The sequence below is a fragment of the Denticeps clupeoides genome, chromosome 19, assembly GCF_900700375.1.
Source record: "Denticeps clupeoides chromosome 19, fDenClu1.1, whole genome shotgun sequence".
Classification (NCBI taxonomy): Eukaryota; Metazoa; Chordata; class Actinopteri; order Clupeiformes; family Denticipitidae; genus Denticeps; species Denticeps clupeoides.
The window spans coordinates 10,759,402-10,775,470 of record NC_041725.1 but is presented as its reverse complement, the minus strand read 5'-3'; the positions used below and the strand labels follow the sequence as shown (position 1 = coordinate 10,775,470).

The 16,069-nt window shown below is 43.9% G+C and overlaps 1 protein-coding gene across 1 annotated transcript; it reads left to right on the top strand.

Moving 5' to 3' along the window:
- Positions 1-1,418: 1,418 nt before the first annotated feature.
- Positions 1,419-14,421, top strand: ttc9b (tetratricopeptide repeat domain 9B). Its single transcript, XM_028962098.1, has 3 exons — positions 1,419-2,078; positions 11,073-11,255; positions 11,351-14,421. The coding sequence occupies exons 1-3, from the start codon at positions 1,598-1,600 to the stop codon at positions 11,443-11,445; spliced, it is 759 nt and encodes a 252-aa protein (XP_028817931.1). The 5' UTR covers positions 1,419-1,597; the 3' UTR covers positions 11,446-14,421.
- The last annotated feature ends 1,648 nt before the right edge of the window (positions 14,422-16,069 follow it).

Here is a 16,069-nt window from a genome sequence, read left to right as displayed (position 1 = left end):
GTATGGTGTATAGGGTTCTCTTGCTCACTTGTTTTTGGGGTTAAAAAAAAAAAAAAAAGACCCTGCATATCTGTGTGTATTTTATAGATTCTTGGAATTTTTCTTTCCATTTCAAGCCCATTTTTAAAGCATGTAATGCATAAAGGGAATTCTCCAGTTTTATTTATGTAATTTTGGAATCACACTGAAATAATTATATTTAAGTGAATTTAGTCAACCGAATATTACTATAAAATTCATATTTGTATTCTGATAAAATTTAACTGTGCAGCGGTATGAAGTTTTTTTTTTTTTTTTTTTTTTTTTAAAACCATTTTCCTGTTTTGAATGCCTACCTCTTAAAATGGCAAAGTGCACCTGCAAACACAAGTGTCCATAACAAATTATTGTTGAATCAGTTTCCTCATCATATGGAATTTTGTATAACTTAAGCTTACTGAAATTGATTTCTAGTGGTTCGACTGATTTAAGATGGAGTAAAAACTAGTTCTGCAGCAGAGGAACACGACTGCCGTTGTCTGATGCCCTTGTGGAAGTACAGAGCAATGGGGCCTGTGTTTTGGCAGCTGGGTTTAGCAGTGGTGGCCTAGCGGTTAAGGAAGCGTAATCAGAAGGCTGCTGGTTTGAATCCCGATCCGCGAGGTGCCACTGAGCAAAGCACCGTCCCCGCATACTGCTCCCCTGCTCACTCAGGGTGATGGGTTAAATGCAGAGGACAAATTTGACTGTGTGCACCGTGTGCTGTGCTGCTGTGTATCACAAGTGACAATCACTTCACTTTAGCAATTTCTCCTGCATCTCCTCATATCTGCAGAAGGCCATTGGCCTCCAATCCTTTTGAATCATTTTGAATGAAAGACAATAATGGCTTTGGGTTACGCATGCATTTAATATTTGACACGATGCAGTCCTTTTTCAATTATTTCGGGTTCAAGGCAGACAGCACATCTGGTTAACTAAATTATTTTTTTTTTTAGATATTTAATTATTCAGAAACAGGTTTGTGGTGCAGCATCCCGATCTTTTTTTACCTTCAGTGCTGCCCTCTACTGTTAACCGGTTAATCGCCACAAATGAATGCTGATTTTAATGAAGTATTGTTGGATTCTAACATACAAATCTCCAGCCCACGTGTGACCGAATCGTATTGCATGTGCAGCCTAATAAATGAGAAACCTAGTTAAGTTGTTAATTTATGCATCCAGTGTTATTTGCACTGATTTCGACCGTTGCACATTGTTTCGAGTTTTCCATTTGTGCACGGAAATCCGGTGGTGTGATGAACGACGTTGCTGGTGGGTGGTTTTATGATACATGTTTTCCTTCGATGAATATGTAAGGCGCTCGCGGCTCCGCTCCCGTCGTGCCGCGCGTGCGTGCGTGCGTGCGTGCGCGCGCCCGCGCGTCTGTGGTGCTGAAGCTGCGCGTGCCGGCGGCCTCGCGTTGTCCAGCATCCTCGGCTGCGCTGCGCTGCGCTGCGCCGCCGCTCCGGCTCTAGAGACAAAGGAGGCGGCGGCTGACGCGAATACCGTCGTCCGTCCCGCGAATTCGGAGATCACGTCGGAAATTCGCCACCAGCGCCTGGCTCGCGTCCTTTATGCACAGCACGCTGCTACAGCCGCGCAGCAGAACACAGGCGGACGGCTCGGAACAGCATGGCCTTCTGCGACCGCGAATGCTGAGCGACATGGACGCCAAGCAGCACTCGATCAAAAGCCTGAAGAGCTACCCGGAGGCGGGCGGCCGGAGCCTCGCGGCGGCCGCGGGCGGAGACGGCGGCGGCGGCGGCGGTGGAGGAGGTTACCGTGTGGCCACCGCGGAGATGGAGATGGAGGCGAAGATCCAGAAGGCGATTGACTTCAAACTGGAGGGCCACCGCTGCTACAAGGAGAAGAAATTCCGGGAAGCCATCGGGAAGTACCACAGAGCCTTGCTGCAGCTGAAAGGGATACACGTCGTGGACGTGGGGACCACGGGGTCCGAGGTGAACCTGCTGAGCCAAGCCGCGGCCAAGCTGACGGAGGAGCAGCGGCGAGCCGTGGAGAGCACGGAGATCGAGTGCTATGACAGCCTGACGGGTGAGCTGGAGAACCCTCCTGCACCATTCCAACCTTGTTCATGTGCTGGCCAGGTTGTAAACGAAAACCTCCTCATAAAGGGGGCCTCCAGGACCAGGTTTCGCAAGTCCTTCATGAAAGCTTGAACCTATAAATCCTGCTCTGCCTATCACGTTTCCATAATTATGGGCCAAAAATTGGCAATAAGCATTGTGTTCCTTGTTTGTGTCTTGAACATGTTATGTAGGAGGGCAATATTAAATCCTAAAAAGGTCATGTTGCTTTTTCATCCTCCACTTTACATTTTCCAGTCCTCCTGGAGACACTCAGGGTTAAGTGTCTTGCTCAGGGACACAATGGTACTCGTTAGAGTTGAACCTCATCTCACGTAGGTCTCACAACAGACCATTCAGTTTATTTAGCTCTGCGTTTCCACCACACACCACGGTGTATGCTTTGTGTTTGTGATTTGTCCAGTAACTGGATTACCTGGAAGGACTGGCGATTTAACAAAAATTCTCCTCTGCCTCGGGACCCACCCGCCAAACTAGTCTCTTCTCTTTCGACGTTCTTTGTAACAACAGCATAACCACGCGCTAGATAACAACACCAGCCCTTCCCGTCCTATTACCATTCCATCTCCTGGAATTACCAGCTGTTTCTGAGCACTAACATCTAAGCGTAGCCTAAACTGCTACTGGTCAGTTCTATTCCATGGCAGGTTGAAGGTCAGGCGGCCGGTTGTTCGGACCCCTGTGGGGGAGCCAAATAGGCGTGAAGGGAAAATGCCATATTTCAACATCGGTGACATCATTTGCAAACAGCCCCTTTTGCTAGTCTCCTCTCTTCCGACTGTGCCTCAACTCCACCAAAGATAAATCTTAAAAAAAACAAAAAAAACAGCTGGTTGGTGCAGATACAGATGTTTACAGAGGTTTACAGAATAATAAAGCCCCGTCATTCCAGCACATGTGCCGCCTTCAGCAGTGATCCTCTGACCGGGATGCTGCATCACTCTGTGGTGTAGTTCGGACACGTGCATGTGTTTGTGCATGCAGCGGCAGTTCGGCTCTTTTTTTTTCTATCGGCCTCAGCAGTTGCACTGGAGTGTAGCAGTTGCTGACTACGAGGGGGTGGATGTGAGCGAGGCATAGAAACAGGAGGCTTTTTTTTGGCTTTTCACAGCAACAATGCAGCTCTCTCTCTCTCTCTCTCTCTTTTTGCAGACTCGCTCTTTATTAATTTCATATAAATTTTGGGTCCCAAATGTAAAGCCGGCGAACACAAAAAAAAATTCTTTCTTTCTTCAGCAAATTAAAAAGAGATGGGAAGAGGACAACATTAACTATAACTCTTGAGTAACAATGAGACAGAGGGCTGAGCTGAATGTGCGTTGTGATGCCACCACCAAAAGCCTAATTCTGTCTGAGGATGAAACAGTGAAATGAACGGTCTGTTTGCAGTCCCATTAAAAACAAACTCCTCCTCGAGAGGCGCGCTTGTCTGGAGGTTTAACTGGGTTGCGCCTACGTTGGTCAGGATATAGTACCATACGTGGTGCATTGTTTTGATGGCGCTAAAACCCTCACACGTAACACAGCACTTTGGAGGCACGAAAAAAAAAAAGACATAAAGGAGAGATTACAATTATAAACAAATTGATTTGACATCAAATAGCATGAGCTTTGATTTCTCTGTTATTAACAGTTCACAATGCTTTTCTTGGACCTGATTTGTTCATGGTTAATAGTCTCAGTGGAGCAAAAGTGTCAAAAAATGAGAGCTAGAGAGATTGGATTAGTCTAATGTGATTCTTCTCTTCTCTCTTATGTTCCACCCTCCAGGACGAGTGTTGATAGTAACAGCCAGAACAGTAAATAGACGAGTGGGTCTTTCACACCACCCTTATTACTAATGTCAACAAACACTCTGGGCCAGATGCCTTAAAATTATGTCACTATTAAGTCACAAAATATTGCCATTCACAGTATTGTGAAAATCTGTAGAATGATGAAATTGAACAGTGCACCCATGTATTCATGCTTTTAAATATTGCAAATAATTTGTTTATAGATAGATATCATGATCAATATTTAATTGGATGAGTGTTTATAATGTATTTTAGTCTATATAGACATTCGTTGGTTGGTCATTTCTGTGATTAGTTTTGAGGGAGGCTCTCTTTATTAAGGATGCGGCCACAAAATTCTGAGAGTTGTTGAGAAGTTACTGCACCTTTAAAAAATATTTTAATGAATGTTAGTCCTGCCCTGTACAAGACGTTACAGCATCTGCAGCACGGGCTGTGAGTTCTGAGATGGCCTCGCCTCCGTTCCTCAAGGAAGTCGCATGAAAGGACTCCCCTCAAGTTGTTCATTTCATCCTCTGCCAGAATAAGTAACCAGGCGCGAGGGAGAGAAACATGCTGCACTTTATGCAAGTGGAGGAGGCCGAGGAGAGGCAGAAGATACCCCCCCTATACTCTGTGTTAGTTGTCATGGTGGTTCGAAAAGCAAGTGGCGAAAGCAGGCGGTGCCAGCTCCACAGATGGCATGGCATAACCATAGGGGTTCCACTGGGCACAAAATCTACTGTACTGTTCTGTATAGTACTGTATTACATCATACTACCAGTTTTCTTGCTGCTCTTAATGGGTGCAGGGACAAGATCAGAGGAGGGACAGGGGAGCTGCTTGGAGCTGCTTGGACCTTCAAAATGGTTCTCGAAAGCAAAGGACCTGTCTGGAGTGGTGTAGTAATTATATTCAGAGCTATAAATAAAATTCTTGTTTCGAAAATGTAAGGCCATAAATCATAGGCCATAAATATAATAATGGAGGCCTGACTGATAGTGAAGAAAACAATGTATAGAGTGAAGGAGAGAGAAGAAGAAAAAAAAATCTAGAACGAAGAGAAGCTGCGTTAATAAAATGAGCCATACTGGGACAGAAAGTAATCATCTGGTTTGAGGAATCCGCAGAAATTGGCATCCATATCTGTCTGTTTCGGTGTTTAATTTGTATCAACAGAAATAGAGAACCATATCAGTGATGAAATAAAAGGCATGTGATCTATGATGTCTGTTTTCCCTGGTGCTATACAGTATAACTTGTACACTATTATTATTATTATTATGAAAAAGGAATATTAATATGCTTACTAAATCATATGGATTTCTACATTTTTTACTGAAATGCTAGGATGCGCTCCAACTCCACTGCCTTTCAATGCTGAGTCATTCAGTCATATAGCAGCAGGGAAAGTACCATTGTCTGTTCACATAAGTGAACAGGATTCAAGGGGCCAGCTACAACGTTTTTGGCAACTAAGCACCCACTCAAGTTGCCAAATTAAAATGACAATATCTCAATGTGTCCCACTACTACGGTGCAGCGCACAGATGTAGGGTGGGGGAGCTTGTCCGGGCCCAGATGGTGCAGCGGTGCTGGTGGTGTCAGCAGTGCGGGGACCATCTGTCTGCTGCAGGCGCCGCTCCTCCGGGTGTCTGTGGCCCCCTGTGCACTCCATGCCAATTCCAGGACACGGAGTCAGGGGACAGCCTGATTTAGCCCCATTAACACTCCTCACTACACGCCGGCCAAGCACATGTTTCTCTGGCCCTTCGTATGACTTCAGACTAATGATGATGCCTGGTTACATTTACTAATTTACTCAGAGTGACTTAAATTCATTTGCATTTACAGCATTTACCAGACACTCTTATCCAGAGCGACTTACAATCAGTAGTTACAGGGACAGTCCCCCCCCTGGAGCAACTTAGGGTTAAGTGTCTTGCTCAGGGACACAATGGTAGTAAGTGGGGTTTGAACCTGGGTCTTTTGGTTCATAGGTGAGTGTGTTACGCACTAGGCTACTACCACCCCATTCACATTCACTAATTACAGTGAATATAAGTCGTGTCTATGATTAAATGGCACAACCTTCCATATCAGAATGGTTTCCTTTTGGATTCCTTGTTCCATTACTTCACGAAACTGGAAGACCCACTCAAGGCAGCTGTGTTTGCTTGAAATGTCATCTGCCTCATGTCTTACTGGATGCTAAGTGCTTTGCTCAGGGGACCCCCACCCGGGAATCCAGCGGGCAGCAATTTCCCCATCCTCGATATCCATCTCTGCTCGACGTGAGAGCGTAGGAAAGCTATATGGGTTTAATGTTAAAGTTAAGAACTGCTGACATTGCTAACATTAAGTTTTTTTTTTTTTGCACAGGTGACATCATTGTTGTAGACAACAACTCTGATTGGTCTATTACTCATCCCCTTCATGAATTATGCAGGGTGTGGCTGCCCGATGAGACTCAGCAGTTGGTTGTGTTAGGGAGCTGTGCAGCAAGGTGGCTTGGGGATGCCCCATCAATATTTCACCTTCCTCCTAAACCCACTCAGTGTTGGGGAACCTGCGGGAGGAGGGGGCGTGGGAAAAGAGTGAGGTGGTCACAGAAAGTAATCTGGGTGGCTTGTTTTGTTATGTGTGTATTTGCTTCTGTGACTGCTGTGGCTCCATGCGGTAATCCATACAAATGTGGCTGATGGGATGTAGTTTCCAGGGACGATGAGTTCTGGGGTGTTAATAAAGAGAGCTCAGTGAGAGGCAGGGAACGTGCCATCAGCCAGTGATGGCAATTAGATGTGCCTTGTGCAAAACAAGTTTTCACCCTCATTTCACAGCCGTCAAGGTGAATCAAAAGGGAAAAAAATTACCAATATATCAAATATATCTGGATTGCTGTTCATCTAGCAAAAGCAGTTAAAATTCTGCTCTGTGAATTAGCTGGCATAACCAAAAAATGTAGGCCTGTACAAGGATATGTTAATTCCCCTGAATAAATGCACTGATGCAGGATGTTGATCGCTTTTATGGTTCCCACTCAAAGCAAGGATGAAATGGTGATTATGACGATTGTGTCCAACGCACGAACCCGTGCAATTATGTGCTTAGCCTGTCAAGAGGCATCCTTGAGTGGCAGTAATACAGGCAACTGCCGCTTATCAGGCGACTCTAAAAAGGCCACTCCCTTCTGTACTTAATTATGGCAGAAATCATGTTGAGGTGTGAGAGGAGGATGGACTTGAAATGTTTGTGTATATTAGAGATAGAGAGGGAGAAAGAGAGAGAATGACAGATAGAATGGTAAAGTAGATGGAAGCATGGTTTACATCACAGTTATGTTCCTCTTTGGTGCTGGGTTGTGTGACCTTCCCTCACTCCAGTATTCCAGACAGCCTCTGTTATTAACCTGCTGTTCATTATATCAGCATAAAGAGTGGAAGGAATGGAGAGCAGGGGGCATGTGAAAGATGGATTGGCAGTATCAAGGAGCTGAAAAGATTTTGCACAAGCAAAGGGGATGGCCTTTAAAGGAATAGGTTTTCATCAAGGAGGATGGCACAAAGGTTTAGGCTAAAAGGGGAACTGAAACACGGATGATAGAAGAAATAAATATGACAGAACGATAAGAACGTTTTCAGGGTGTTTAGAGGATGGAAGAGTATGGAATGAGGGTATAATCTGTGAAGATTGTGCCTTTTTGACAAGTGTGAAAGATATAGATATGTATCTTGGTGGCTCATCACTGAAATATGGAGTCCTCTTCCCTTGAAATATGGGGCAGAGCAGATGATCTGGTATGATTGTTTGCACACACTGTAGCACATAAAGGTGGCCAGAAGAGAGTGTGGAGTTGAAAAGGGGGACAAGTTGAGGTGAGTAAGTGACATGGTGGGAGGGAACATGTCTATGAGAATGATTGGTGTCTCTAGCTGGCATTAAACTCCCACAGAAGTAATTAATGTGTGACTGACAGTGGCATAATACACTGCTGACCCTGTCACAAATGGTCCTGATAGATGAGGAAATAGTCCATAGAGTGAGTGAGAGATCATCTGTTTGGGCAAATTGAAAACGGAAGCAAGGTCACAAAGAAAGCCAAACAATTCCTTTCCACCCCCTTTGCAATCCTTATTTGGATATATATCCACTCCCAGCCCCCACCCCCTGTTTTCAGCACTGATCTATATATCTAATTTCATGCATACAGCTGTGTTGTTATTTATCTCTTATAAATGTTATAAATCTCTTCCTGCTTCTCCCTGGTTCCTCTACATCCAGAAGATTTTAAACATAGATGACACATCCTTTAAGTAATTGTGTAACCATGTGCCACAATAGAGCAGCTACAGTCACTTTCACATTGTTTCCTGTTAATAATAGTGGGGTTCTTCAGGGTCTCATGCAGGGTCTTATTTCCATGTGCCATACTTCCAAACTGCATTTTAAACTGCAGCCTTTGCATTAATGGCCTTTGGCCTGGCATCATTATCACTCTGCTCACAACCACTCACTGAACACTTAAGTGCAATTCCCAATGTCCCCACCCTGACTCGTCATCCATTTATGAGATAAATTAGTCTGGTATGGGTGGTATATAATGCTGTCTGTGTATATATATGTGTGTGTGTGTGTGTGTGTGTCTGTGTAAGATAGAGAGGGCAGTGCATCGCTAAGAGCATGGAGCTATTAGACCATTACAGCCTGAAACTGAATACACTGAAAGCTCTCCATGACTCTGGCTGCCAAAATGGAGATGGGAGGAGTAAGAAACAGATGAAAAGTGAACAAATCCAAACATTGGAAAACGGGTGAATCTACAGGTTGCTGACTCGATTAAGTAAAAAAATAAACAGTAGAGTCCCATTTTGAAAAATAACGATGAGTTTTATTTGACAACTGACAGTTTTAACCTGTCACTGTGAAGACTAAAATGCGGATGAAGTGCTTATTGTGAGAGATTTCAACCCCCAATATGTTTGGCAGCTCAGATAACGTTTTGCTTTGATTGTATGTCTTCTAAGCCACTGTTCTGTTCCCATGCATGCAAAATACAAAGGTTCTCTGTCACGAACTTTACGCCATTTTTACCCTGGGGGCTGAATCAAGGAGACACGGCTCATGCAGTGCATCTTCAGTCTGTTCTGGTGTAAAATTAATGCTAAACCTGATACTGCAAATTCATTTTATTGCACCCCCTGCTAGGTCTCCTTTCGCTTTGACATGAAATGCCTGGAGCCAAACTGAGGATTTTAATCATCTTTACTCTTATGATGTGCTCATCTCCTTAATGATTCATGTGTCTCCGTCATATTTATATTTTCATAAATTGTTTTAATAATACAAAAATAATCAGGACTTTGATTTGAATGTTAGAATTACTTGAATTGCTTGTGTTCCATTCACTACAATATGATGGCAAGACTTCAGTATTCATTGAATACATTAATAATTAAATGAATTATTAGCAATCACCCATTTTTTGTGATATTGTAGCCACACCATTTTCATAAAAGTAATAAGCTAAGCAATGACTTTTATCCTGGATAAGAGGGGGTGCTGAAAGCAGTTCCTGACCATAAGAACGACCGCAAAACACCGCCTCTCCGGCACACTGCTTTAATAAATGTGCTCAGCCTTGCCTTTTTAATGAGGCTGGAAACACTAGCCAGCCGCAGAGGTCCAAGGCTGCAGCTTCTGCTCTACATCAACACGCACACCCGTCACCCTCCACACCCTTCCTGTGCCCAGACTCACCTCTCAGGAGACCTGAGTGAGCAATCGGGAGCTGACGGGCGCGGCAACACCAGCATCATCTTGAATAACCCAACGCCTCTTTTCACGTAAACAAGCTCTCCCCTTCTCTGTTTTCCTCTCACTCCTGAGTCACTCTGGCCCCTAGCTAATAGCCTCTGACTCACGCTATTCACAGATCGCTCTGTATGTCAAGGGCAGAGGGACATAAAGGCGAGGCAGAGGCTCTGGTAACGGAGCTACGCAGTTGCTACGAGCAGGGAGGACGAATGACATTTAGGGATGCCGGCTGCCCCGCCTGAGCTGATATTCACCCTGCCTCAGGCCAGATGTCTAGCAGGGCCACCAGGCTTCCAGCTGACACCTTACTGCTGCTCTGGGTCGTGCACGTGTGCGCTGTTTTACTCCCAAACTCACCTGATGTAGAGATGCGAGGCGGAGTCACATTTCGGCTCAAGCAGGAGGATTATAGAGACACACACAGGCACATGCGCACACACAGATTACTAGCACATCCAGTGGGCTCAAAGGGAGATATGAAATTGAGTTCCCCAACCACTGTAATCTCTGTTCAGGAAATGTCATGGCTTTGCTTTTTAAATAAATAACCCCGGTGTGATGAGAGGCTGACACCGCGAGGACAGCTCCCAGCAGGACTCGCCATAATTCATTTGCACTGCAGACGTTCTGTGTAGGCTCCAATGCATCTCATTTTAAAACTACAGAAACACATTAATTAGCAGATTTTTTTTCTTTGGTCATGTTTCACGATGAAATGACAGTAGTAACGTTTTATAGGACTTGAGCTGGCACATTTCTGGTATTGCCAAAGCTGAGGGCCTCAATACAGTTTTGACCCTAACCTAGCAGAACCTTTACCGGGTTCTTTTTGGGGGCAGTGGTGGCCTAGCGACTAAGGACGCTGACTGGTAATCAAACGGTTGTGGGTTCAAATCCCAAACCGCCAAGGTGCCACTGAGTTGCCCTTGACCAAGGTACCGTCTCCACAAACTGCTCCCTGGGCGCCTGTCATGGCTGCCCACTGCTCACAAGATGGTGGATTAAGTGCAAGGGACACAATTTAAATTCCCTGCAGTGGAGTGATCATGTTGCTTGTCTTCAGTGACTCGGGTTTTAGTCTCACCAGCCACGCGTTGTCCAACTTGTCCAACTCACCAGCCACACGTTGTCCAACACTTACCTGTACCAGTGAACCTCCTCGTTGTTCATTCATGTAACGTCTGCAGGCACAAGCCAGCAGAAAATGGTCCTCTGTTAGAGCCATTACTATACAAATGGCTGCAATGAGACATTCTTTGTGTGAGGCCAGACTTTAACAGAAATAGTTATAGGGGGTTTTGTACTGCACTTTCTGCAGTGTTGCTAATCAGCCTCTCCTTCTCATTCTCCAGCCTGTTTACTTCAGTCTGAATTGGTGAACTACGAGCGAGTGAAAGAGTACTGCCTTAAGGTTCTGGGTCATCAGCAGGATCACTTTAAGGCCATGTACCGCGCTGGCATCGCCTTCTACCACTTGGGCGATTATGAATGTGCCCTGCGTTACCTGCGTGATGCCAAGTGCCGTGAGCCCACAGGTACACCTTTTATAATAAATTGTACAGTGAAGAGTGGGTGTTCAGTACGGTCCGAAAATAACAAAGTGTGTTCTCTCTCTCTCTCTCTCTTTCAGACACAAATGTCCTGAGGTATATCCAGCTGACAGAAATGAAGATGAGTAAGAGCGGGCAGAGGGAGCGAGACAGCGGGAAAGAGATGCTGGGCTAACAACTCAGCTTCCTTCTCTCCCACCCTCATTCCAGCTCAGCTCTTCATGAGGGCTCCGTTTGCCCTACTCCTCCTCTCCTTTCCTCGCCATCCCCATCGGCTCTCCCCGGAACCCACAGGCGCCTTGCGTCCTTGTGCCACCTGGAGGTGGACACCTCTGCCCCATTTGCCCATCCTCTGTTTCCCTGAACGACCCTTCCAGGCTCCCAAAACACCATCTCCACCCTTACCAGGCTCTGAGCCTTCTCAGTTCCCTTTAAAGCCCACCCTTCCGGTGCTTCAGTTCCGTTTCCCAGGTAGAGACTGCAACAAGAACAACAGACAACACACAAGTGAAAAATATGAGTTCAAAATCAAGGCAAATGCTGTATTATAATAATAGAAGCAGGTTTATAGAATGATTCAGAGATAAAAAAAAATAACATGAAGATAATGATACTAAAGGACCTTGCATCATTTAGCAAGGATGTATATCAAATTGTGCTTCATACCTTTCTTTTTTTTTTATTAAATGGTAAAATTTGGGGTTGGTGTGGAACCATGGTCGCTTCTTTTTGGTTATGATGAACATACATTAAGGAGCTGAGCACTCAGATAAGACATCATTACACAGGACCGGGCCTTAGTGAGAATGTCCCCTCTGGCAGGGCAAGGATAAGGAGTGAGGTCACCATTTCACATAGCAAATCAAATCTCCTCTTGTTATCGTTCCTGATATTCATCTGCCTGCCTCTTTCTTCCTTTCTTTCTCCCTGTCGCTCTTTTTTATTTTTATTTAGATATCTTTTATTATTAACTGTTTCAATTCAAGGGCTAATTCAAATGTTTGTAATTTGTCCTTTGATATCTATCACTATCTTTGGCTTTTCGATGTTTCAGTCATCAGTTGTCATCGGTGGTTAAAGCAAGTGTACGATGTGTCTCTTCCTCTACAGAGCTTAAATCGCTGTTCTCTACTTATCAGGTGTGTTTTGTGAACCTGTTGTCCACCTCATCAGAAAAATATGGTGTCAGCAGACTGTTAAGCCCCACCCCTTAATATCTTAACTGTTGTCCAGTGAACATAGGAAAATCCAGCCTGATGATGTCACAACACAAAATGCGAAGGGCCTCGTAACCTTGCCTCTTACAGCCACAGGACACTTAGCAGTGATTTACAGGAAATCCGATTCCTGCGATTTGTTTGTCATTGCAATCCTAAATGTGTTGTCTCTAGAGTTTAGTCAGCGTAACTTTGCCATTTGAGATTTCCCTTTATAAATTTTATTTATGGAAGTTAATGTCAGTGTTAAATAACAGCTGTCAGGAGTGAAGTTGAATTTTGAGGTTATGTGGACAGATGACAATATTATATTTTAATGAAAATATATTTATGACTGAAATATACCCCCCCCCGCCCCTTAGACCTCCATCCTATAAATAAATCTGTCACTTTCGGTTAGACATCTCTCGCCATATCCTTGCTGAAGAGCATGTCTGGCTTGATTGTACAATAAGTGATGCATGTTTTGGTTATTGACTCCTATATAAAGTTGGGAATGGTCCTCCAAACAAATTCCCATTTCTGACAACGTCCGAGTAAACAGAAAAATTATCTTGATTTTATTTATTCCTTGCATTTTCTCTAATTTCTGTGAGATTTGAGTTGAACTCATTCTTTGTTGCCCTGCCATCCTTCTGCATGTCAAAGAACTTGGAAATGGCTGTTTTGTACTTTTTTGCATTGACTAACAGTGATATGCATCATGGTCCTTTGTATCTGGGGTTTTAAGGTGTTTAGGGCTCCACCAATAGAAGCTGTTTGTTGTACTTTCATTGAATACATATACAAAAAAAGAAGGTTTTTGTTTTACTGTGTGAATACAATTTCTGAACTTAGGAGGGAGAAAGTAGGCTTCAGATTTCTAGGACATGTAACATTAAATGACTTGGTCAGAGTCCTCCTTCCATTCAAGATGGGGGATGCACAGCTTTTTCCCCCCAAATAAAAAAATGCAAAGCCACTGCTTTCTGTATTTAAAAGTAGAAAATGAACTATTCCTTACAGATGCCATGTTGCTAAAAGATGAACTGAACTAGTGTAGTTGCAGGTATATGTTAATTGGCTTGGCTCCTTTCTTTCCAGGCCGTTCATTCAAGTCAAACCAGTCCACATGTGCGTCCCCCAGGACCTCTTGTCCTGTGCGAAGGGATCCACCATTGTTTATGTGTCCACACACTACCGCCTCTTTCAGAACAAGAGACAAACAGCATTCAAACCGACCAGTTCAGATACAAATAAAAGCACAAACTGAAACAAATAAGGACATATAATAGCTGAGCTCATTTTTCGTTTTGCTTTGATGTCATTTGAGGTATTTGTCTGTCGAAGTAGACATATGTGGTTTTGAGATATTGTTATAAAAAGAAATAAAGAAAAATAATGGTTGTGGAAAGCTTTATTTATTTTATTAGTATGTAACAAATCAAGCAGGAAAGGAAGTAAAGTTTATTGAAAGATATATATAAGATTGTGGGGGTGTCTATGTGACCGTGTATATGTGAAAATACATTTCTTTTACTGTGTGTCTGTAGGACTTTTGTTTTATATTTTTTGTGGGATTATAGCCTTGTGTTGGATTTCTGAATACAACTCCAAGGGTTCAGGCTGTGCCCTTTGACCTCCAGGGGTGAACATTCATCTCACACCTCTCATACTCCTGTAAGAAGACAAAGGGGTGAGGGTATCCTGGAGACTTGGAGGAGAGAGAACATTTGATTTTTAATTTTCTGCCTGTTCAAGAGCAAGACTTGGAACTAAAGATTCTACTGGTTTCATCTAACTGTTGGATCACGCATTGTCTCCAAAAGAAGCTCTCATAAAATATTTTAAACCAAAATATCAGAAGATATGAAAAAATTATTTTGGACTGCTAGCACAGGAATGCACTATGGATTGGGATTTGAAATCTGCAAATAAAGTTTTAAAAAGGAAAATTTTACTTTCTTTCTCATGCCATGTTTTATAAACTGCACTGAGAGGCCATCTGTCTGAGATTTAAGGGCAAAAATGCAGTTTTAGTCATTTTCCATTTTTTCCAAAATCAAGGTAGACCAGCACATACTTATTACACTTGCTTATGAATATTAATTCAGTTCTCCTTTTAGTTTCTAATGGCTTATTTTAGAGTCATGGCACAATGGGTTCATCTTTAGAGTCTGGAACAGAATAAGCCTTAGGCATTTCTACCTTCACTAAATTTCTGTGTGTATACATCTGTGGGTGTATGAACTACATGCCGTGTGTCCCCTGTCCTAGAATGAATGTTTTCTCTTTACCTCCATCTCTCTCTATTTCTGCCTTCCACAGCCTGCTCTCAAAAGCTAATAATCTGTCTGTCACTACTGACTGCCCAGCTTAATGGCTTCCAGTGCTTCCAGAGGAGGGGAGGGGTAGAAAAGAGAGAAATACTGAGATTTACACGGGAGGAGAGGGAGAGGAGACAGGCTGGGAAGAGGAAGTAAACAAGCACTGCTGAGGATCATGGGAATGATGAAATCACACAGAGGCCTTTTGGTTTTGATCTTAGAGCAACATAGCAATATAAATGTTGTTTTTGATCATTTCAACGACAACAGCTAGTGTTAATGTCCGAAATGTAACTCGGATTCATTTACAGGAGGGGCTCAGGGTCTGCATTTACATCGGCCTATTTTTAATTGGAAATGTGGGAAAATGGCTGATGTCCCTTTTATAAAGTACCCACCCTTCCAAACAAGTGTTCCCCGCCCCTCTCTGATCGCCTGCTGTGAGGTGCTAACGCCTGTCATGATGGTTTTGACCGCCGACTTCCCCCACCCTCTCCTCTGTGCCTCTCTCTGCGGTTACTTTTAATAGCATTGCCATGGAAGTGAGGAGCGGTTGCTAGGCAACTGGCTGGCGTCTGAAGGGGCCTGAGTGGCAGCTGCTCCTGACAGAGTGCACACCAGCCGCATGGCAGAACCTCTGGAAATGCATCGGGGTGCACAAAATGTTTATACTGTGGCATGAAAATAATTTTATTCTAAACTACGCATACATTTGCAATACCATGAGCATGTGTAAGTAAAGTATTGCTAGAGTTTGGTGACAGACCACTTTGCGCCTAGCATCATTAGCAAGTTGAGGAAGGGTCAGCAGCCCCATCGACAATTTGGAATGATGCCCAAACGAACACGGCCCACGACCGCCAGTTCTTATGAGGCCAGAGACGTTTATAATAAGTGGACTTGGCAGCACTGTTTTGACTGTGAGCGGTTTGCTGAATGAACATGCCTCTGATCAGCTGCTTTTGTTTCCGTGGATGCAATGCTGCACGGCCTTTTATTTTGTGTGGAATTGAGGTCACTGCCCTCAGACAGCAGTCAGTGAGATGTTGAGGATTTCATTCTGCTTGTCTTGTTGATGTGATGGCAGGTGGGGAGTGTGTAAATCCCTTCACATTTCCCAGATGGCAAAATTGGTGTGGCCTGGATCTGGCCCACACAATGCGGTTACACTCGGCACATGTACCACAAAGAATGGCGGCCCTTTGATGGCCCAAATCTGGTTTGCCAGATGTGAGTAATCCAGGTCTGAACAGTAAAAACTCTCACCAAGATTTTT

Bases quoted from the DNA above. Each gene is read 5' to 3' on its own strand.
- ttc9b (XM_028962098.1), top strand. From the start codon at position 1,598: ATGCACAGCACGCTGCTACAGCCGCGCAGCAGAACACAGGCGGACGGC. The intron at 2,079-11,072 runs GTGAGCTGGAGA...CTCATTCTCCAG, and splicing joins GTGCTATGACAGCCTGACGG to CCTGTTTACTTCAGTCTGAA. The intron at 11,256-11,350 runs GTACACCTTTTA...TCTCTCTTTCAG, and splicing joins CAAGTGCCGTGAGCCCACAG to ACACAAATGTCCTGAGGTAT.